Genomic DNA, 24,218 nt, shown 5'->3' with positions numbered 1-24,218 from the left:
GTACATGTCTTGTACTTTGAATCCTTAAGGAAGGAACAGTATCAGGTGCTTGTTAGACACAGGTGGTTGTGTGTGACATCACCACCAGCTGGCTAAATTGCAACAGAGGAAATCAATCTGTGAAACCTCCATTGTTTCATTCAAAGAAATCTGTGGAGTTACAGGGAAGGAAAGAATAGTGAGATGGAGAGTCCCTGAGGCATTAAAAACATTCGTTAACAAGTCATTAAATGGAGGAACAAGAAGTGATACGATAGTGCTTGAACAACAAACTCTTCAAACTATAATTCCATGACTTTAGCAACTAACATTTAGCAGCTAATATTTTTAAGAACATAAAGCCACATGGCTGATTTGGTAATTTATTAAAATCTTATAAATAAGACAGTCTGCCTACTTCACTGCTGCAGGCAAAGTACTTGGAAACAATTATTCTGTCCTAACCCAAAACAAACTGACCACCACAAGAATGGATGATTTAGAGGTTTTAATTAAATTCTGTCTTTGGTTGTGGTTTAACAATATGAGTACTCCAGCAGCTACACCAGCTTGTGGAGTTTGCACTCTTAACATTGCAGTGCCTTGCTCCTTGTAGTTGTGTTGATACAGTTATTTGTGAATCAGATCAGATGATTTTGCATAATTTTATGGCATTTTCCCCATTTAAAATAACACAAGAAGCTCATTTTAATTTGGACACATCTGATTCCATTTACAGCAAAGCTGCTTTATAACTAGGTGATAGCACAGAAGTTGAGGGGGGAAGGGGGGGTCGCAGAAAAAGGGCAGAAGAATCAGAATTTCTATCCTGCCATTTACTCAGCCAAGTTCCCTAAGTCATTGTGTCCCTCATAACAAGGCAATGCAAGTTTCCTCCTCATCTGCAGCTATGCACATGATCAAAGCTCTGTCTCTCCTGGAAGAACTGTCATCAGTGTCAACAGTTGGAGCAGTAAAAAGAATGCACAACTCCACCCTCAACAGAAATCAGGAATGACAGCTTGTGCTCCAGCAAAGGCAGAGCCTTGCTTCCTTCCTCTGGGACAGCACATTGCTTTCTCAAGTTTATACTATCACTTAATTAATTGGGACAAATGGACAAACAAATAGGGAACAGGGTGAACCACTGGATGATGGTATCCTAATGCTCGGTACTAGCAGGAAGAATACTTCTACTTATAAAGGATAAAATTGGTAGTGGTTCATTAGACTATATTATTGGTTGCCATAAAATGAAAATATTCTTAATTATTATGACCTTCTAAAGGATTGTAAGGGAATGGTTTTTAATTGATATGACCTTTAACTTTTATATCCATATCATGACAGTACCTTCAGTGATCTGCTGGGAGAGACAATAGAGATTTCTTCAGAGCTAATGAAGTATGTTTGGTAGGAAATGATAATGGGGATTATGTGGGTGGTAGAACTAAGAGCTGTATACTGAATGAATCCCATCTGTGGTGACTGCTGCCTACACAGATTTTTTTTTTTCTGCAGTATTAGTTGTAGTCTTCATTTCTTGTTTTAACCTGTTGTGTTTAGCATGCTTTTGATATTAAGAATTGTTTCAATTAGAGGGGAATTCTTTAGGTATGAAGTAGAAACTGTTGTGAGGTATTTCATATGGAATGTTATGTAAACAAGCAAACTGGCAACAACTAAACTGAAAAGAAGCAGAGTATTATGGGAGAAAAAAGGAGGGATTTATCAGTGGACTAGAATGTGAACAGGCATTTGATAGAGGACCAAGAATATAGGGACCTATCTCCCTTTTAGAGGATGTCTAACCAAAAGCATTTCCACTTTTATAATTAGCTCGATTGTTTATTTTGTACATATATATATGTCTCAAGCTATGCTTTTTTCAGCATTATTATTGACTCCATACTCATGATGTTTCAGGTATACCTTTTAATTTAGTGCAGTTGTACAGAGAAATAGTCTAGCTTAAATTCTCTTAAATCTGACATTATAATTTTCTCCTTATACCCCTGATGTTGTATTCCACATATCACATACAGCTTTAAAAGAAAATGTTTCTGGTCTCAGGATCTCTAGACACTTCTTTAAAATAATTGGCTAAAATTTAAATTCTGCATTTCTTTCAGTAAGCTAAGAATTTGAGTCATACCAGTTTTAACAAAGGACCTAACTCTTGGTTTAAGTAAACGCCAAGACATAATACTGTTCAGCATACTTTAAGTAATTCTTTTGGAGTAAAGCAACTGGAAAATGAATCTTGCAAAAAATATTTTTACTTTACTTTCAAATTATGTATTCTTATTAATGCTAACGATCACACCTCTTTTTAAATTAAGGATAGTACATTAAACATATACTCAGACCTTTCTAGAAGGAAGGCAGAAGGCAAAGAAAAAAAAATGTTTCTCATAGGAAAATGGAAGAAATAGAAAAAATATTATAGTACCTTGTACCTTTCTACAGAATAGAAATACTGGTTTTGAATTTGAGACATAAACAGTAGACAAACTTTAAAGTAGTATCTAATCATCCCCCAGCAAGTAGGTTATTATTGGGTGTACTCCTCCGTGATGAACACACTCCATTCCAGCCTTCTAAATATTCTCAGGTTCAGCTGCATATTATGGTATCTTCTTTGAATAAGTCAACCTAAAATAGATTCTAAACATATATCAGTGATACATTTTCTTCTGTCACTATTTCAGGAGCTTTTCACTGAATATTTTCAATAAGGTTCCATCAATGCCCTACGCAATTCATCTGCTTCTACTCTTGACATTCTTCTATTTATGCAGCTAAGGACTGTAGTAAACTTTATTGTAGCATCACAGTAGTTAAAAAAAATAATTATTCAGAAATGTATTTCTGGAAGATTACAAAACAGGGCACTTGGAAACAGAATCAACTTGTCTCACGAATGTTCCCTGGACTAGAATATTGTCGCTTTAAGTGGAAAAGGAATATTTACAGAAATAGAAGGGATGAACTTTAAGCATAAATAAGGCACAAACTCATTCTTTTCATAGCATGCAAAAATCATAATTGCAAATGTTAGATTACATCTGCTGGTCAGATTACTTGAGTGCAGATGTTCCTTCTTTTAAAATGCACTACAAAAATAGTGTTTGTGACTGAAATACTCAGATTCACAATAAATTGTATATACTGTATAGAAGACAGCCATGCTCTGCCAATTTTTGGAAATCAAAAAGCTGAAAAAATGGTAATTTAAGGTGGTGTTTATATATATATATGTGTGTGTGTGTGTGTGTGTGTGTCTATTTATATTGATACATATGTGAGAGAGTACAGAAATGTTTTCCACAGAGATGCATGTTAAATCAGAACCTGTTGCACATCTGCAATGGTGTTTTTTTCAACAGATTTATACTCCTAGTCTCTTAAGAGACTTACCTTGTATATTCTAATCTGTAAAATTTGTCAAAAAAAAGGTAAAGAATGTTATTTCCAGTTGTGTAGTCTTAATAATATAGTTGTTTAAATACTAAGTAGAAACAGATAAGTTTTTTTTAATACATATTTAATTTGGTTTATATTTTTTTCTCCTATTCTGCATGAGCATTCTTCTGCTCAGAGGCATGTTTTCCTCTCTAAGACTCCTCTGCACATCACTTTGTCAGTAATTCCTAGAAAATACCTTTCAGTACAGACTTCAGAGTTGAGCAGAGGACTTTCCCAAACTGCCCTTCAATCTGCAGTCCAAGTTCACCCATGACCAGGTTCAATAGCAGGAAGCAGCAGCTTCATTACATGATACTCCCTTCATGTTAGTTCTTACTAGATCTCTTTACCTCAAGAAAGGTAACTAAGAAATGGACAAATTCTAGTAGAAGATGCACATTTCAAATTAGAAATTACTGGATTTGAATATTGCAGTAATATAAATATAGCATGAAAACAAACCTGCATCTGATACAGCAGTAAACATAAGAAAAGAAAGGAGGTTGGTTTCAATTTATATTAAATAAGTAGCTGGCAATCTAAAACAAAGGAATGATGTGATTAATAGAAAAATTGAAGACTAAAAACCCAAAATTTTTGCAGCATGAGGGAAAAACTGATCACGTATCACAGAATTCTGCATTAACCTTTTAGCTGAAAGATAATTTTTTTACACAGAAACTGTTAAAAACACTTAAGTGTTTTTTTTAAGTGTAAAAAAACACTTAGTTAAGTCATAGAAGAGATACGTGAGAACAATTTTAGTCTTACAGTAACAAATTAAAAAGCTGGGCTCAACCTTAAAACGTGGGCCATCATTTTCCCTTCACATTAACCAAGTGGTACACCCAAAACACAGTAGCACATAAATAAAGCAGGAGTAAAGAGTGAAGGATTGACTGTCCCTAATTAATGTTTCAACTAATGACCCATCATCTGGCTCATCTCAGATACTTGCACTCATCATGGGCATGTTGAAAATTTGAAGAAAAAGGATTTTTATAAAGAAACATCCTGAGAGCTCAAATGTCTATAAAGCCTAAAAGCACAAGCAGAGGGAAATCTCCTAGAACATTGCAGTTTTTGTTTTCTCCACCTCTTTGCATATGGTTCATGTCTTCCTTGTTATAAATTACAGAGGAGCAGAACAAGATTTTCCATCTATAAAGATGGTGGCATGTCATTTTACAGAACTGTGTCTTCTGTAGCTACAATATAAACCAATACCTTTAGTGCAATAATTTTATGAGAATGGACAGCAACACAGTCCTAATGAGACCACAGCATTTTCCACTGAGTACGTGCTTTTGCATCATGTGTATTGGATTAAGTATACAATTTCTGTTATTGTTTAAAGAAATTACCTCTAATCCACCAAATGCAGGGCTGGAACACATGACATACCAAACACCCAAATCCCATGAAGTGCACACAGCTATGCTACACACACAATGCTTCACTCCTGCTTTAATTGTTACACTTCTCAGAATGATGCACCAAGTCCTGGGCCAGGGAAACTTCAGATCATGAGTCACCTAGTCCAGCATACATTACCTTAGAATATTACAAGGCAGTGATGAAAAAGTATCTTTCTCCTGTTCACGTGTCTTAAGTACTGTATACCAAACAGACATCAAAGTATTTGCTTTAGGTTGTTATTTGTAGTTTATTTATCTCTGAACAGGTTTGGTGGGGTTTGAAATGCCTTGGCTGTATGTGAATTCAAGCATGGCAGCATATGGCTATTGAGTAGGAACATGGTACTGCTGCAGCCTTAGGAACTGTCAGTGTGATTCTGGAATGAAAGGCTACTTAAGACCACAGTAACAAATTAATATATCTTTCCTTTACATACACATTTTTACTTTACACTGTATTTCAGTAAAGATTTTAGGCTCCTGCTGTGAAACTCCCCATGAAACAGTCAGTCTTTTTGTTTGTATCATCTGTTACACAGCACTGCAGTGTAGCAACCCGAGAACTGCCTGGCAAGTTAGAAGTACTTCTGTCATTCAGCTTATTAAGTTGCCTACCTACTCCGAGTGAGTTCCTCCTGCATTATAGCAAATGTAAAATACAATTTTTGAAAGGAGAGTTGTATTCTGTACTAAGGCAATCCACTTACTCATTTAGCAAAGAGACATAATTTCTTTTAAATACATGCAAAAAACCCTAGTGCTCCTACCCATACTCACTTCTAGAGATTTTATTCTGCCACTTATGAGTGAACCCATCTGAACCGTAGCCATCCAAAAGTCTCCCCAATCAGAGCTAGTCATCCAGGCTCCATCCTAAATCAATACAGAGATAGGCACCTTCAAAGACCAAGAGATTTAGATAGTGGGATGAGTATCTCGACGTGAATGAATTACCTGCAGAACTGCCTCTCTCCCCTCCCCATCCAGGTTTATCTGTAGGAGCAGCCTCAATGAGTGATTGAAATGACACACCTAACTCCTACCTTAGTAAAGTTGGATCAGATGGATCCCACCCTAAATGTTTGACCTCTGACACTGTTGCTGGCTATAAATAGCAGTATCTTTTATTTAAAATAATACCACATGCAAAGAAAAAAGTGTTACATTAATTCAAAATTACTTTCCTGTGACACCTCCAAAGCGTGAAAAAATTTTCCTATGCTCTGGAAAAGCATCTTAACAAATGAATGCAAAACTGGAGAACACTTGGATCTCAAAAGGTTGGAAAGCTCATTTTCCTCCTTTTGTCTCTGCAGAGAAAAGAAGTAGGAGAGATTCAGACATATTAGTTTTTAAAATTTTAAAAACATCTACATTTGAAAATCCTGCTAGAATATACTTAGAAAACACAAGTAGCATTCAGAATTTCTACAGGAGTGCTCCTGAAAATTTTATTATTCTGCCACCTTTATCTTTGGGAATTTCTGCTTATCCTAAGAAAAATAATGATCAAATAAGAGGCCTGGCAATTTATTAACAGAAGTTAAAACCCCTTTTTCCAGTAAGCCTAGGTTAAATGCACACCAGGTTTTGGTCATTTTTTTCTATGTACCCATAAGTGCCAAATGTTTTAGCAGAACACTAAATGACAGTTTATGCATTTAAATCAAATTTCAGTTTCTAGGTAAATACGACTTCCGCACATCTCAAAAACTCACCATACCATAACTAATAAGCAGTAATTCTTCATTTTTTAATGTATTATGAGTTGAAAAAATATGTGTTAAGCTACAGTGGTTTCAATTTGTAAAGTTAAATAGAAATGCTGAGGTTTTTTAAGAACCAAGAGGAGAATAAAATATCCTTGTATAACATGTTTTAATATTTACACCAACAAATCAGCAGAAACCCTTTCCTTTAGAAATATGTCAATAAAATTAGAACGCCTTTAACAAAGGAAGTGGATTTGGAAGGAAATTATTTGGGTTTAGTACCTCTGGTTTTATCTGCTTCCACAACCAAATTCTCTTCCCTTATCTTCTTAGGCATTCCCCAAATCCTGGCTGCTTTCATGCAACCTCATTTATCCAAGAAAGGCAACTGAGTTGTAGATATCACTGGCCCCTTGGGCCAAGCACCATAATTTCTACAAAACTGTCATTTGGTATGGAAATGCATGCACAATGGGGGAAAAAAAGCTACTTTATTATAAGTGACCGTTTTTCTGCTCACAGTAAACAGATTTCTGGTTACAAATTGGAATCAGAAAATTTTATAAAGGCTGCTTTGTCTCTTGACTGCTAAGAGAGTGGTTCCCAAAAAGATTTTTCTGTGGGAGAAGTGATAACTTCCCATGCTGCAGGTAGAATCTTAAGTATGATACTTGGTAAATATTGGTCAATATTATTTTTCTTTCCACATTTCTAGAGAAAAATGAAGATGGAAAGAATTGAGACAAGTGATGTTTTCAAGGGAAGCAGAAATAGAAGTAGGAGCAGACATGCATATAAAGTACTTACTCTACCTTTTGAAGACATTTCCTCCTAGCCCTCAGTATCCAGTCTGTCTGGCTGCTGCACTGGCTGAACCTTCATCTGCCAAAAGCAACACAATGACAAACTTTTATACTACAGGCCATTATTCCAACAGAGGAGTTGGGTGAAGGAGTGTCTGCATCCCCAGCAGTTGTCTATATCATATTCTCTCACTTTTCATTTTGTAGGTATTCCTGCTGTTGTAGTGTAAAAGTAATAGTGGGATAAGATTTACAGTATTTTATTTTTTTATTATTATTCATTGAATGCAGGGAAATGTCAGCTATCAAGTAAGTATACCTGGAAAAAAAATGATACACCATTGCTTAAAAATTGCTGGCAATGAAAATTAACCTAGTCAATGAGAAAGACTAACTTTTTATAGAGTAAGTGTGACAAAAGATGCACAAATCTCTCAGTGTTAGAATTTTAGAATTCTTAATTTTAAAATCAGAATTACTGTAAGTAGTGAGAAGACAAGTAAATGTCTATTCACTCCTATTATTTTGTTGATTAAAATTCAATATTAACTTGATGAAGATAAATCACTCCTCCCCCTTTTTTTAAAATAGATGACTATGAGCATTTTAGAGCCTTTTTTATTCAAGCCAGCCTAGTTGCAGGGTTAATACTCTTTGAGTAGATCTTGTAGTTCTATATGGGGTTTGAGTAACCTATTTCCAAACTCCGTGTGTGAGGAGGAATCACAGTCTACAAGAACCTGAGGATGATATTAGTGTGATTGCCAGCAAGTAGCACTCCAACTGGTACTTGCAAAATAACGTTAAACTGGCAAAGTACTATCTTGTGATGCTAATAGATTTTCCTTGTAGGACTATTTTAGTAAAAGAGACAGAATATTTGACCTGTCAAAAAGCTGACACCAGAGCCTGCAAATGCACTGAGAAGGATACACAGTGAAATCTTAAGCATGTATATATTAAGATAATTTACACAATTATCTGTTTCAGAATCTTACATGAATAGGTTATGCTTATCATACAGGCTCATACCTTGAGATTATTATGCTATTACCACTTACCCTCAAAGATTTACACAAACGTTATCTAAGCTCTTCAAAAACTTGACAAGTTAACTTTTTTTTTTTTTTTTTTCCCTGCGCCTAGCTGAGATCTGTCACGGTGTTCTGCAAATAAAGTAACAAAGACTGGAAACCAGCCATTTTTCAGAAACAGTTGGAGCACTGGGTAGGTCCATGTATGCTGTAGATTAGGATTTAAGACTCACAGCAATATGAAATTTGTCTACATCGCATGTGTTGCAGTACTAACATATGGTGATGTTTTGACTTCTAGATGAGCTTGGCTTCTTCCAAGCTGTTAGGCTTCATTTTGCTGTTGTAACTCTACAGAATGAGAGACTAGAAAATGAAGGAAACTGAACCTTAGTTTCAAACACGAGACCAGATCTCATGAGTCTGACATCAGGACAAAAATACCTTCCCCTCCTGCTGCTAAGCGGAGTTTTGTACACCAGATTTCACAAGGAAGGGACGGTGGAGGGAAGGTGACGCTGGGCATGACTCTATCCAAGGTGTGTTTTCGACCAGGACAAGCTTTCGGGAAGCGACCTCAGCTCAGAGGCACGGGAGACCACCGACCCCCGTGTCACAGCCCCAGCGGTGGGGCCGGGCCGGGCGGAGCCGCCCCGCATTCCCCGCATTCCGGGGGCAGAGAGCGCCCGGGGCCGCTGCCCCTGCCGCCACCGCCCGGGCCCGGGGGCGACGGGCCGCGGGCAGCCCGCCCAGAGGAGGCGGCGCCCGGCGGGGCCCGGCCCGGGGGCAGGGCGGCAGAGCGCCGGGAGGAGGAGGCCGGGCGGGGGAGGACCGGCGTGGCGAGCCTCACGCTCAGCACGGCGCTGCGGGAGCGAGGGGGTCTCGGCGGGGCCGGGAGGCGGGCGCGGGTGCCGGTCCCGCATTCCCGGCCCGGCCCCGCGGTCACGTGCGGGCCCGCAGCGCCTCCCCGCGCGGCCCCGCCCCGGCAGGGAGGCGGTGGCGGGGGTTAACCCGTGGCGGGGCGGCGCGGGCGGAGCGGAGCAGAACAGGGCAGAGCACAGCACAGTACAGCAGAGCAGGAAGCGCCCGGGGAGGGAGGCGGGAGAGGCGGCCGCGCTCCGGAGGAGGAGGAAGAGGGTTGGGAGCCCGGCCGCCGTCGCCGCCTTCGCCTCTTCCTTCCGCCCGCTGCGCGGAGCGAGGCGCGCGGGAGGCACCTGTCACAGCCGCCAGGGCGAGCGCGGCGTCCTCCGCGGTGAGAGGCGGCGGCGGCGGGAGAGGCCGGCACAGCTCGGCGGGCCCGGCGCAGAGAAGGCTGCGGAGATGATGCCGGTGAGTGAGAACGGGGAGAGTTCGCGTCGTCGCTCCCCGGCCTGGCGCCGCGCTGCCGGGCGCTGGGACGCCTCGCCGTTTCCTGCGGGGCTGCCGGCGGCGGATGGAGTGCGCGGCGCCGCCGTCATCCCCGCGCCGGCCGGGACGGAGGGCTGCGGGGCTGCGGAGGCATCGGCGGGCTCCGCGCCGGGGGTGGGGCCGCGGGTCACCGCCGACCCCGGCTGTGGGGGGGCACGACCTGCCCCCGCCCCTCCGCCCGCGGGGGCTGCACCGGCCGTGACAGGTCGGGGGCCGCGACCCCCGGGCTGTGGCGGAGCGGCGGGGAGCGCGGGGGTCGCCTCCGGGTCGCTGCTGGCCGCCGAGGCCCGCCGTGAGGCGTGGGGGGTGCGCTGTGTTTGGGTGAGTGGGTGTGCGGGCGGCGTGTTTGCTTGTTTCGGGGTTTTCCGCCCAAACCCCGATCCCTGGCAGACGGGGTGCGGGAAGGGCTGAACCGTCCCGGGGCAGGCGGCTCCGGCCCTCCCGCCGGGGTTCGGCGAGCGCAGGCTGCAGCGCCGTGTCAGCCTGGCTCCCTCCTCAGTTCCTGTCAGCGCTTTTGTGAAGCCGTCGCTTATTTATCGAAGACAAACCCTTTCATTTTCCTGCAAACAACCTTGATTGTCTTCTGTGACAGAATCCCTGTCCGTTTCCTGCCCCTCGCTTCCCTCCCGTGTCGCTGTGGGGTGATGCAGTGGTCAGAAGAGAGTTGTTCCTGATGACTGTTCGTTTTATGACAAGATCCTCTGGGACGGAGTAATAAACAATCACATTCCTTTTGCTGATTTCTTTCAAACTCTATTTGATCTCAAATGTGGCTTTACGAGGTACTCCAATTTAAGGGGCTATCTCCCATGTTTTTTCTAATTCTAGTAGAAATTAGCTTTTTATATACAGTTCCTCTGCAGTGTTTGCAGCCAAAGCACTGCAGCAGAAGGTTTCTCTGTCAGAACATTAAAGACATCTTTTACAAGATTTTATTGCTCTAAATTTGTTTCATGACTGATAAGAGAAAATAAATAGCTCAAACTGGGTGTAAAATTTCAGATTGAAGAGTACAGGTCGTGTTTAAAAGCCAGGTATTATGACAAGCCTTTTTAAGATCATGTGCACTTTAACTTCCAGCTGCTGGGTGCCAGAATACCCTATTGACACGGATGAGAATGGCAGTGCACTGGGCGTGTTAGAAACCAGCAACAAAGTTCATGGAGTTAGGCTTGTGCTGTGAACTTATGGATGGATGTTAGCATGTAGAAACAAAAACAAGGTGACACCTTCATCTTCCATCTCAGCTTGGGTTATGCTTTACATTCATGAAATTCCTATTGAAAACCCAGCATGCCAATGACATGCTAAGTCAGAACAAATGTATTTGTTTCCCATTACTAACCCATGCGTGGGTTTCAGGTTAACGTAATAACTTGGGTAGTAGAAGGACTGACTTCTTCAAAAGTTTCTTTTTACCTATTTGAGTGTTTCTGCCAGTGTCTTGTTACCTTATTTCTTGTTCAGATGTGGTGGTTGTTTATATTTATTGAAAGGTGGTTGAAGATTCAGACTGTGTTTTTGAAGCACACTTCAAAGCATTTTTAACTGACGGATGAATTTTAATAAAAACAAATTACTGTGCTACAGGGGTAGTAGTGTTGCAGATAGATTAGAGCTTACTGAGTCCAAGTCCTAAAATAATAAATATTTCTTTTTTCTAAAGCCATTTTAGATGCTGTTATGGACAGTTTGTCAGACAGGAATATGTACATTTAAATGGACTCATGACAGTGCCTTGAGTCTTCCAGTTTTTCATCCCAGCTAGACTACAAGGGTGAAAAAACGCAACTCCATTTACTGGTCTCATCAATATATATACTAGCCAAATAATGTGAACATATGGCTGTAGAACTGGACCAAATTATTTAGGTTTTTACTCTTTTTTTGTATTCTGAGAATGGAAAAGTTAGTGATCTAACTTTTTACCTTAGAGAATTCCTTGACTTCATAATCATGGAAGGTTTTTTTTTTTTTTCCCAAACCTGTTGGGATTTTATTTGTGGGTATTTTGGGCTTTAAGTTTTTTTATATAATTAGCAAAAGCATAAACTAGCAAGAGGAGAGATTTTAATAACTGCTAGACTTACCTACTTTTACAACAGTTCATCACCATAGTTTTGCGTCAACGAATTAAAACTACATGTTAAACTTTTGTAGTTTCTTAAGATTCACATTTATTAGACTTGTAGTAATTGAATTGGGCCACTTTTGCATAGATAATTTTTTGGCGTTTGTACAACCATTTTTAAGAGTGAAGTAGTATCTGAAGTCCCTGATTTTCTCCTTTCTTGTCTGTTGTAATTTTTTCCCTCTCCTCACATGGGGAACAGTGTTACTTCTCAGAGGTTTTTATCAATTACAGTTTATTTTGTGAGTGGGATACTTCCCACTCTGTTCTTCACCATCCTTTTCTTAGAAGGATTTTATTAATTATCTTTTTTCATATTGCTTATTCTGGTTCTGAAAAATACAGTATAACTGTTCTTGGTCCTGAACACAGTTGGGCTTGAAGAATTAATGATTTAGACTACAGTTTTCTCACTTGGGTTGTCTTTTTTTTCATTTGCTTTGCTGAAAAGATATATCAATCGTAAACCCTTTCATTGCCTTCAGGAGAAAAGGACTATGTGTATGATGAGCTTATGATGCTACACTGAATATCACCTCTGCTAAGTATTCCTATAAGAATGCCTTGATTAGAGGGGTATTTTTTCACTGAAAAGTAAAGGTTAGTCTTTCTTGGATTCTTGGAATAAAGCATGCAAACATAGAACTATGTGTATCCCTTCAAAGAGGAAATCTTTTGGGTTAAAACAACCACAGTTATATTTATTTGCAAAATTAGTGTGGATAAAGCTCTTTTTTCAGCCATAAAAATCTATAATTGATTGGAGGAACCTAGATATATATATATTTGTCTATTTGCCCCAGTGGAGAGATTTTTTTTTTTTGTGGTACTGTAGAGTTTTTGTTTGAAAGAGTGTTGGAAGCTTTTCCTTAAATGCAATTAATGTTTTTTTTTTTCTTGCATGATAGCTCCAGAATTACTTCTTTTGTCAAGTATTGGCATTCTTCTTGGACAAAGGGTGCCCACAAGAAAAAAAGTCACTTATAAGAAGCATGGTTTTCCTACTTATAAAGAAATACAGTACAATAAGAAACTAAGAAACTGATATGTTGGAGAAGTGTGCAACACTTTCCTTTTTTTTTGCCTTAATTTTGGGTATAATTCTTTCCCAGCATGTGAGGTAACACTGAAGAGCTGTGTAGAGTTCGTATACCGTCAGTAACGTGATACGACAGGTGATGGTGGGTGCTGTGTGAGAAATGGGGATGGATTGAACTTTTCAGGAGGAAGAGTTGGTATTACATGTTCACCTAGCAGAGCTTTTCTGGTTTTGCCTTTAACTCGTGAATATCAGTGAGGTTGCAGCCGTCATTGACATTTTTGGAAGTGTCTGGGAGGAACCTTACGGGACTTTGTGTGAGGCTTAGAGTTGCTGGACACATCTGTGTGTAGGATCAGGTAGTTGTGATGGTTTTTTTCATAGAAGGGAGTGAAAAGTTTGGAGTGTTTAGTGGTTTGTTTTTTTTTTTCCTAGTTAATTCTGTGGGACACTACAAGTCTTCTCTGAAGATGCCCATAACTATTGTATATTTTGTTAGACTAGAGAATTTATATGGAAGCTCCTGACCTATGAAGATGAATACTATGCCTGATAAACACAAAGCAAAGATATAAACTGGTGAATTAAGAAAAAGTTTGGGGTTTGGTGGATTTCTTGTTGTTTGGTTGGGTTGGATTTTTTTTTTCTTTTGTTTTAAAATGATAATGCACTTGTCCTGTGTTCAGTCTAAAACATTTCCCAAAAAGTCCAAAGTGGGCATTGTTTATTATGTTGCTTATAATTTAAAACCAAAATATTCTTAAATCAGTGTCCTCTGTTCTCTTTCCATAGGAAGGTTGCTACTGATATAATTAAATATTGTAAATGAAGATGTGTCACTTTAATACATTTAAATCAATATTATGAATTTTCATTATATTAATATGAGCAATTTTCAGTGATAAGGAGATAAAACATATTGTGATTAATTCAGAACTGTATAGGTCTCAGCAATACTGATATCCTTGTTTGCTGAATAAATCTGAACTGACTGTAGAGAATAATTTGCATGTTTATCAGCCATTATTAATGGAGTTATTTATTGCAACAAAGCTTAAAGGCCATTTCATGTTTTTTTGGATCATGTCACTATTTTTTTAGGTTGACAGAATATGGCCTGTTCTGTGGTAAAAATAAGTTCATCAGCTTCACCATGTCAACAAATGAGCTATACACATGCTAGTCTGATAATATAATATTTAAATATATTTATTAGCTGTGTCTGTTGAAATGTATGAGAATTTTGAGGGAAAGGATGCTCTCTCATATGTTAACATAGATGAGTTTGTTGTCCATTGCAGACTTCAAAGAAAATAACTTTGTTTGACAACAAAATTCCATTCTACCAGATTGATTTTTCTAACAAAGCGAAATTTCAATATACATTATTTAAAAAAAACCTTGCTTATTCACATATTTATATTTAGATGCATGCAGCTGTGGAGCAGCCCCCATTTTGCCAAGAGTTGCCCATAGATAGAAAAAAAGCAGTGCTTTTTTGTAAAGAATTTGAAGTCTAATGCTTGGTATTAAAATCATTGCTCATGTTTATTATCTTCTTAAATTTCCGGGGGAGTTAAATTCTTTTTGTCTTTGTGAACTATAGGCATTTTTAAAAATAAAAAATCTTTTTTTATTTTTAAAATAAAAACAGAGATTTGAAGAAGGGACAGAGATTTGAAGAAGGAAACAAATTATTGCCGGATTCGGGGGGGTTGGTGGGGGGAAGGCATCTTGCTCCTGTTCCCTCATGACTCACTGTTGGAATTTACAAGTCTTATGTGTTTGTCTAAATTAAAAACTTAGTATTACCATACAGTAATTACTAGCACAAGATAGCTCAAAATACTTAACCTCTTAAATGAATGTGCTAGCCTGCAATATAGGAAGCTCATTCCTGGGTTTGTATAAGATCCCCACAAAAGGAGATTTTAAATTTTTTTTCTTAAATTGAAAAATTATATTATTAGGTGTTCCAAAATATCTTTGAAATCTTTCTGCATTTTTGAACAGTTTTTCTTTCAGCCTTGAATCTGGTGTCTCATTTGTTCTTAAATTGTGGTAAGATTTTTAAGTAAACAAAAATTCTAAGATACGAATTTTAACACTTCAGGATGGTACATTTTTCAGAGAGTTTGGAAATCTGCCATTATCATCTATTAAACTTGAAAGCATGTAATAATCTTGAATGTGTTAGGCAATTTATCAGTGGAGTTTGCTCAATGTTTTGAGGTTCTGGAAGCAATTTTTTATGACAGACAATAATAGAATTATATTGTACAGTAATAGACACCATCCTTCAGAAGCAGATTTGTGTGTCAAAGGCAACAATGGTACCTGGAGGACAAAGCATAAATTCTGTAATAACTCAAAGGACCAGCAAGAATACGAACTGCTTAGTGGAGGAACAAAAAATGGTTTGAACTTCAGATTTTAGTCACTTTACCTGGGTTTTAGGTCGCCCTGTTATTTTTCTTAGCTTGTGCTTGGGAGCAAGTACATGTGCTGTACTGGAGAGCAGGTTTATCACTGTGGTGCAGTAGGATGTCGGAGCAGCTGAATTCCTTTCTGGGCTGAGGTTTCACAATAGGGATGAGCTGGGTTAACCATTTCCTGCAGCTCTGGAAGAGGCTGCTTCCTCTTCTTGCTGCCCATTCCCACCATTGGCTGTGAATGGACTGCACTGCTTGTCTCAGTAAACCCAGCTCACTAAAAATGTAACAATAGCTGTATCCAAAGAACACTGAAGAGATTAATGTACGTGTGTGTGTGTGTGTGTGTGTGTGTGTAAGTGTGTACTTGCATGTGGGTGTGTACCGCATTGACTCTTGTCTTGTCTGTGTTGGTACAGGAGGGAGCAGACTGCTTGGCTAAGATTGATAACAGAGGAGGCGATGGGCAAGTGGAATCTCTCTTTTCAAGTATTTTTGTTTATTCAGTTTAGTTTATGCTGGAGCTCTACCCCAGGCAATGTATTTTGAACAGGTGATTAGAGCAGTGAGGTGAAACTGAAGTCTCTGCAGTGCAGTAACGTTGTTACTTCAGAGATAAAATATGGTTTCACCAGTTTCCACATCTTTATTGCACACCCAGTAACACTTTACATTTTCTCTGAAATGGGAAAAAGTAAGGGATATTGGTTTTTTGGTAAAATATGTGGTCTTTGAGGAAATCTTGAGAAACAAATATAAAGTTGGGACACAAATGGAAAACCAATAAAGCTTAACTGGCAGTTGCTAGTCTATCATCATTTCCCACCCCTCATGTTGCAGTATTGCATTCCTTCTGATTTCTGACCATTATTTCCTTAGATTCATAGTGTATTCTAGCCTAGTTCTTTGCTAGTGGAAGTACAATTAACATTTTTTAGTTTCCAGTTCACTGCTTTGCTTAGCAGCAGAATTCTATTTATGTGTGAAGAGTAGCTATAAAATATTTTATTTAAGAATTCCAACTCCAGCAGGAAGCAATCTCATCTACACTTGCATATGTTGCAGACGCTGTATTTAACCCATGTATCCTTATGTCTGTTTGACAAAAGGATTTCAGTTTTCACATGATTAAACTTTTGTTTATAAATTGAGAATGGGGGAAGAAAGTGAGGCTTCAGTTTTGTGTAGGTGAAATGGATGTAACTGCAGGGGTTGCTGAAGTCCTGCATCCCTGCTGCCCCCTCCCTTGTGTTGTCTTTCTCTGGTATTTATCTGTTTCTGTGCTGAGCTGTTTGCAAACTCAGCAGGAAGTTGTTTGCCATTACTTTTTTTTTTATTATTATTCCTTTGTTTCTTTTTTTTCCCCCAGGATACTTCTCTACCATCTGAAACTGGCTCAGTGCAGGGTCAGATAAGCCCTGGAACCAATACAAGAAAGGGCAGAAGTGTGTAGATTGCAGGAAGGATGTTATCAGTTTTATCAGTTTAGGTTTGGATCTTGTAGCCTTAAATGAATCCATGGTGGTGAATGAATATGGATGGGGAGATGGATTCATACCAAAAGCATCTAGATCTATGTCCAAGAATGGCAAAGAACATAATTTCCCTGCTCTCTGAAGTCAGAACAAGTAAACAGTGAATATCTAAGGTCTCTGCCAGCTAATCTAGGAGAGTCTCTCCAGTCCCAAATCCCATGGTCATGAGCACAATGCATTGGCTTGCATCTCAATTAATTCTATGTTCTAATCTCTTGGGAGCCAATTGGACACTGGGAGAGCAGTAAGCCTTGTTCTCCTTGAATCCAGAATGTGTCTGACCAGACCTAGTAAGGTGAATAGCCGAGAAATGTTGAGAGTTTCTGTATTAGATGAAAAAAGTAGACAGAGGTGCATTAACATGTGGAGAAATTCTTGCCTGCATTACTCTCTGGTGTTTAAAGGGAAAGAAACAGAGTGCTTTGAGACTGGCAAGGTTACCACAGCCATTAAGTACAGGCTTACGTGCATAATTTTTTTTTTTCTAGGAAGCTAAGTAAAGTCTTAGTTTATAGTAACAGGTACAGTTTAAGTTGAGAGGACATATTTTGAATGCATTTTTGCATGAGAAAATCCTTTTCCTAATCCTGTTTCCTAATGCAATTAGTCTAATTTATGTTTCGAGACAGTACTGCAACTGTTGGTACTCTTTCTGCTGCTCTGCAGATGATACTTTCAACATACTAATGGTATTTTCAACATAATTCAACTTTTTTTCTTATCTCCTCCTCCTCCCCCCATGCTTACTATTTTATAAGGAAAGTGCATCCGAGTATTTTCTGAAATCTTAACCAGGGTGATGGTCAAAATCTGTCCTCAATTAATTCTACCTAGACAGAAGGGTTTTCAAATTACTTAAATACCAAACATTGTCATAATATGTCTTTAATAAATGTTACTGATATCTCAGTCACTTCCTTTGAAAAGATAAAATGTAAGGAGAATATTTTCACATTGTTATGGTATAATTGATGTGTGTAAAATGGTTGGCAGGCTGATAGTGTTTCACAAAGAGAATAATGTGATAGCCAGAGCATAAACCATGTGTTGGAATGGACAGCATAGGAAACTAGTATCCCTAACAAGTTCAAATGGTTCAACCAGTGGTTATTTGACTGAAACTGTTACCCACTGACAGCTTAACTAACTTGTTTGGGCATCTGAGAAAGCATCTGTGAAGCCATTGCTTACAAATCCTACAAGATAATTTTTAGGCTACATGGGTATGTTAGATACCTAACTTATTCAAATATATATGTCAAATTAGTCAGACCTGGTTCTTAGTGTTAAAGTTGCTATTCAGATATATCCACAGAGAAGGGGTTAGATTTTACTGCTGTGTATTTAAAATTCAAGTTCTTGGAATTGAAATTTTGAATGATTTTTCAGACTAGTGAACAGGTTAATTACTATTCAGGCACCAAACAGTTGGACTGTAGGTATGTTTTGGGAGATGACTGAGTTCTTGAAACAGTGTCTTGTAAAAATAAACTATGAAACTCCTCCCTGTGTGCAGCTTCATCTCTGCATGCAGCTCTGAATGTCTCAGCATGCCTGATGCTTAATTTCCTAATGTACTGTTTTATTGTCCCAAGTCATCTAAGTTTCAGTCAATTTTAGCTGCAAGTCTGAATCAAATACTTCTGATTGTGGAAAAAAGATCTGTAATGCTTGACCTCCTTTACACTTCTAAATCATGTCAGGTTCAATGCAATTATTTTGAAACCATATCACATAGATTTGAGTCTATTCTAGCCCATGCCACTTGGAAATCTTTTCAGTCCTTCTTCTGAATAGTTTTTTTGGTTTAAATAATAGTACAGTATAGCTGTCATTTTATTGTTACTTATTAACACTTCAGCAAGGGTTTGTTGGATATTGGAAGGTGCTATATATATCCAAGCTTTACAGTCAAACAAATAAATTTCAATTCTTGTTTGCAGTGCTCTCTTCCTGCCAAATTCCTGACTGCAGTACTTTATGTTTACCTTTTTCCCCCAGCCGCAGATGGCGGAGAGCAAGAGTATTTGTTTTTGTCAAAGTGATAGGAGGTAAAGTTGTGAAGGAGGTTAAATCTGTTTAAATTCTGAATTATAAACTGTTCTGCTTACCCCAGTGTGATTTTGAAATCCAATTCAGTATTTACATTGGAATAATTTAATTTACATATCACGTATTTTAGTTTTACTCATTTTTAGCTAAACATAAAGTACTTTTAAATTGGATCCACTTTCATGTGTACCAACCTGTAGAATATTTTGACAGAGGAATTCTTGTGTTTATGGTTCAAAATTATAACCTAAAAAAGCACTTTAAGGGACATAGAACACACACTAAATCAGAGGATTTGCTGTACAATGTTTCTAATATGGTATTTTTGTGTTTCTGGGTGTTTTATAACATTCAACCTAACAAATCTGTGATTTGAGTCTTCAAGGCATTACTGGATTACCCCCATTTGCTGCTACGCCCTTCCCCCAGCCATCTGAAGCTACCAAATACTGCTCAGTTCTCTCTCAGTTCTGAAGAACTGAGAAGCTTTGACACAAAATTATAAGGAAGCTTGATCTGGAGTGTGCATGTAGTTGCCCTTATCTTTTCTGAGCAGGAAAAAGCTTTTGGTCAGCTTTCCCTTATTATCTTTCCAATTATTTAGAAATTTTTCAAGTACTGAGGTTTCAACAGCCTCTTTTCTTGCAGTGCTGAGGGATGAGTGTTCTGATGTGTCTGAATTTGTCTTCCTCCCCCTGCCCACACCTGAAGTGGGGACCAAAGTATTTCAGTGATTCTTCTTGTTAAGTAGTGCAGTTTTCCTTCATATATGAAATATATGAAAGAAAGCAAAAATATAAGTGTTTTCATGTAGATCTGTATGTCTTTATATATCAGTATCTGTAGTCATACTGGAATAAACAGTCTGGTTTCCTGTGGGTTTAAGGGTGCCACTGAGTTTCTAACATCTTTTGGAGATCAGATTGTAAAATCCCTTCCATTTACTCCAACCTCATATGGGAAAAAGGAAAAACCCAAAACTCATTCTCTTCGTAGGTGATTGAGTGTACAGTTGTTAGTGTAATGGAACATCAGGTTTTTACCTCATGCAATAGGCTTAAGAAATACCTAAACTTGGTTGTCAGTTTACTGAAGTGGAAGTGATACGTAAACCTAGGTACCTGTCTCATTAAGTGTTATTAATTTATAATGATTTGTGAAAATTAATTTAAAATTAATTAAAAATTAATTTTGTTATTATTGTTTATGGGGTTTGTTTATGTTTTACTTTTCACAGTATGATCCATGGATTTTTGATTGATTCTACTGTAGAAACAGAAAGAGAATACATATAAAAAAACCTCAAGATGTTTGGGGTTTTTTAAGTCTTGGATGGAAATTATAGGAAGTTAATTTTCATCTGGATATAATATTAAGGTGTCTGTTTAGATTAATTTTCCACAAACGTGGAGAAGCTTAGCTTAGAGAGCCTCTGTGCAATCATACATATTTGTAGTTAAGCATGTTTAAATAAATTGTACATTTGCACATTTGGCATTTACAGCATGGCTTATATAGCAAGAGGAGAGAAGTGACAATAGTGAAGGAGTAAAATAGGTTGACAAAGTGACACAAAAGTTAATAAAACAAATAAGCCTTAATTTAAAGTTATTGCTACCCTGCATACAGGATGGTGTTATATTCCTTGTGAACTCTTGCTTTTCTTCTTACTTGTTCATTATATCACTAAGTGTTCTTAGCTGCTCACCTATCAGTTTTCATGTATAGCTTTATATTCAGTAGTTTTCCATTCTGTGTAGGTGTTTGATGCAAAGTTGTATACATTTTAGAGAATTAGACTTTTGAATTTTCTTTATATCCTTTTTTCCTGTGTCATTCCACGTAGTTTTCAGAGATCACAAGTTTGTTAATGTTGAAGTGCTTTAGTGGGATCACAGGCTACAATTACTTTTCTGCTGAGTGATTTACATAGTCTGCAGGTATAGAGATTTGCTACATATGAGCTTTGTCATACAGGGCAAGACTTCTTGGATCTTACATGGGATTTTTTTGCATTTAATGTAGGTAAACAGCTTATGTCAGTGAAATAGTGCATGTATCTTACCTCCTTCATTTAAAACATTCAAAACTTCCTGAAATTTTAGTAAGGAAAATCCCCTTCTTTCTTTAATTTAGAATTTTGAGGCTGATACATTAAGCAACCAGAGACTAGTATTATTTTCTCTCTAGATATACCCGAGATTTGTATTTACCTGTCTGACAGTAACAGTTCTAAAGCAGCCAAATGCCTGCACTGGATCAGGTACTCAGTGTGGAGATGTTACTTTCATAGAACATAAGGGGCTACCCTGTGTTTGTATTTGTTTTATTATTTCTCTGATTTAACAAATTACACACAGATGTTTTCAGTTATTTCAGGAGGGAACGACAGGATGAAAAGGAAATCCAGTGACACATGTTTATTTTAGTTCTATTCTTCTTTTGAAAGAACTCAGTTATCCAATAGATATGACAGGATTTAGTGTTTCCCTCCCATATACTGCTGGCCTGCATGCCTGTCTTGCCTTCCTAAGTAAGGCTTTTATAAATTTGGTGGTTAGTTTAGAAGGATCCAGACTATAGCCATGGTTGAAAGAGTGGCACAGTATGTGTTAAAACAGGCCCAGCTTTTCTTCTCAAATATTTATTCATGTGATAGATTGTTTTTCTGGCAGATCAAGACACAATCTGGTTTTGGAGAGCAACCAGATTAGATTTTTTCCATGCTTCCTAAAGTAAAACAACCCTTCCCTTTTAAGAAATAACCTTGAGTTTCGCATTTATTTAAAATGTTCTTAGTTGCTAACAGGTTAATTTTTTAAGTTACAGCATTTTAAACATCTGACACTATTCTACCAATGATATTCTCAATAAATCTCTCAACGTGGTACATGTTTGCTGAGCAGGAAGGAAGAATACTGCATGGGATCACAATGCTTTTGTTAGTGACAAAATGCTTCATGGGTGGACAGTCCTGATTCTGAATGTCAAAGCACATAAAATAAAGTATCTCATTAGCTTTGTCTGCTCTGCTGCTGCGGCTAGGGAAGGGTAAAGCAAAAATTCTGTGACTCACAAACAAAGTTGAGAGCTCCATACTTTTATGTTCTTGTAGTTAATGTGCAATGTGTTACACAAAATGTGGCTGGTAGCTCTGAGACGGATGGGTTGTCTGGTTCTGCTGAAATTTCGTAGTGTGGGTCAGTTTGTCTGCATTAGTTTTGTTTTGTTTTTACCCTTAGGTCCCTCCTCTCTCCATTTGCTCTAGGAAGGGAATGGATCAGGCTGCAGAATTTTGCTTTGCTCCTGCAGTTGTAGAGTAAGGGCTGAATGCCTTGTTGGTGCTGTTGCACTGCCTGTTCCCCATGCCCAATCCTGTACAGTGCTGACAGGAAGATGATAAACATTTGCTGTCCCTTAACATGATGAGACAGTCAGAAACATAGTTTACAATTTATATTCTCTGCTGCTTGAATTATGTCCAGCAAGAAGACAGACTGCCAAGAATGGAAAGTGCCTGAATGATAGTATTTTTAGGCATAAATATATGGTGGTGTTGTTTTTAAGCTGGTTGTTCTATTTAAAAATTCTTTTGATTTAAGAAAACGTGTCATGGAAGTGTCTTTTGACAATTGTTAGCATCATTTGCTCTTAGGACTTCTGCTCCTATCATTGCCCCTTCAACAGGAAAATGACTTCTGTGTCTTTTGAGACAGTCTTACATATAAACTTATTTAAGAGAAATACTTACTGTTTGTCATTATTATAATAACAACAAAGACTACTATTGCACAATGAGAGGATAGCAGAATTCCTGTACTGCAACCTTGCCTAATTAGGTGAAACTTGATCTAGCCTATCTTGTTCCTGTCACAACTGTGGCCTGTCTTGTTTCTTTAGAACATCTTATCACTGCTCGTCATTACTGCCTGAATTCATGTGCCAACAGACCAAAAATACTCCATTTAAGTAGTTTTTCACTGTAGTTGTTGCACAGAAACTGTTATTAGGTTTTAGCTTTACACAACACTTTTATATTCACTGCTATTTAAAACTGTCCACATGAAGAATATTTTAAGGATGGTTCTTCAGAATATTGTAAAAGCATCAAAAGGGAAATCTTGGCTACTGAAAAACACTGGACTTAAATCTAAACAGTGGAACAAGGACCGAATTATAAAAAAGAAGGTGGGACTACATTGGTTTTTGTTTATTTACTGTAATCTTAACAGTTTTGGATTTCTTTTTGTAAAACCAGTGACTATAATGGATTAGATGTGTGTATGTGTGTGATTTCTACTTGAACATCAGAGATTTTTGCCTTATATGAGTTTCTTCTGTGTATAAAATGCCTTAAAATTTTAATTCTTGCGTAGCTTGATTTATTATTGCTAGTTTTTGATTCAACCAAAGTGGACTTCCAAGTATAAAACAACAGCTTTAATTTTTAAATCTGCCACCTTAAAACTAAAGAAATGTTTTGGAAAGAGTTATTCCAGTCTGATGGAAGGAAAATTCTGCTGGCTTGCCTGTTGAATCCCCAAGGATGTATTCACTTTTCATTTACTATTTTTTTTACCAAGCCCGATAACATCTTTACATCTAAGATTGAATGGCTGGTTTTCCCTGAAAGCAATGAACTAAACAATTAGTATTTTGTTAATACTTCCTGCTTAGTGGAGGAAAGCTATGGTAGTACTTTCTGCATTCACACTACTGAAAATGAAGGAGAAGGAATAGTGCTGGTTCTGTTTACAACACTACATATGGTTGTGTGTCTGTAGATTTTGTAGAAATTGTTCCTTGTTTGCAAAATGATAAAATTATCATCAGTGCTGCAGATCACCTTTATTATTTGGCAAAAAGCATAATCTTTAGTAAAAATACCATGTTGATTGGTTTTGGTTTGGTTTGTGGTTTAGATTTTTTTGTTTGATGGGGTGTTTTTTTCATATTTTGTTGAACTGTTTGTGAAAGAAAATACAAATGCTTGTCTGTATCCTATGCTTTTTCAGTGGGATGATTTTCTTTGTATCCTATGCTTTTTCAGTGGGATGATTTTTGTTTGATGGGGTGTCTTTTTCATATTTTGTTGAACTGTTTGTAAAAAAAGATACAAATGCCTGTCTTTGTATCCTATGCTTTTCAATGGGATGATTTTCAATGCAGTAGATAGGTCAGGCTTTTCTGGAATTCAGTGGATTTTGG

General features: G+C 38.1%; 1 protein-coding gene across 4 annotated transcripts in view; it reads left to right on the top strand.

Moving 5' to 3' along the window:
- The first annotated feature begins 9,315 nt into the window (after positions 1-9,315).
- The window catches only part of PPP1R13B (protein phosphatase 1 regulatory subunit 13B), a 67,981-nt gene continuing 53,078 nt past the window's right edge, over positions 9,316-24,218 (top strand). Inside the window, exon 1 of one of the 4 annotated variants that reach the window (XM_021528906.4) lies at positions 9,316-9,743. In XM_021528906.4, coding sequence (XP_021384581.1) covers positions 9,735-9,743 — 9 coding nt within the window. In that variant the 5' untranslated portion in view covers positions 9,316-9,734. Of the gene's footprint in view, positions 9,744-10,254; positions 23,199-24,218 lie in introns of those variants that run through there. The other 3 variants (XM_077783940.2, XM_077783939.2, XM_085582317.1) reach the window with 3 other exon arrangements.

This window comes from Lonchura striata, chromosome 5 (genome assembly GCF_050655825.1).
Source record: "Lonchura striata isolate lonStrDom1 chromosome 5, ASM5065582v1, whole genome shotgun sequence".
Lineage (NCBI taxonomy): Eukaryota > Metazoa > Chordata > Aves > Passeriformes > Estrildidae > Lonchura > Lonchura striata.
The sequence above is the reverse complement of the archived record's forward strand: the minus strand, read 5'-3'. Positions and strand labels throughout refer to the sequence as shown.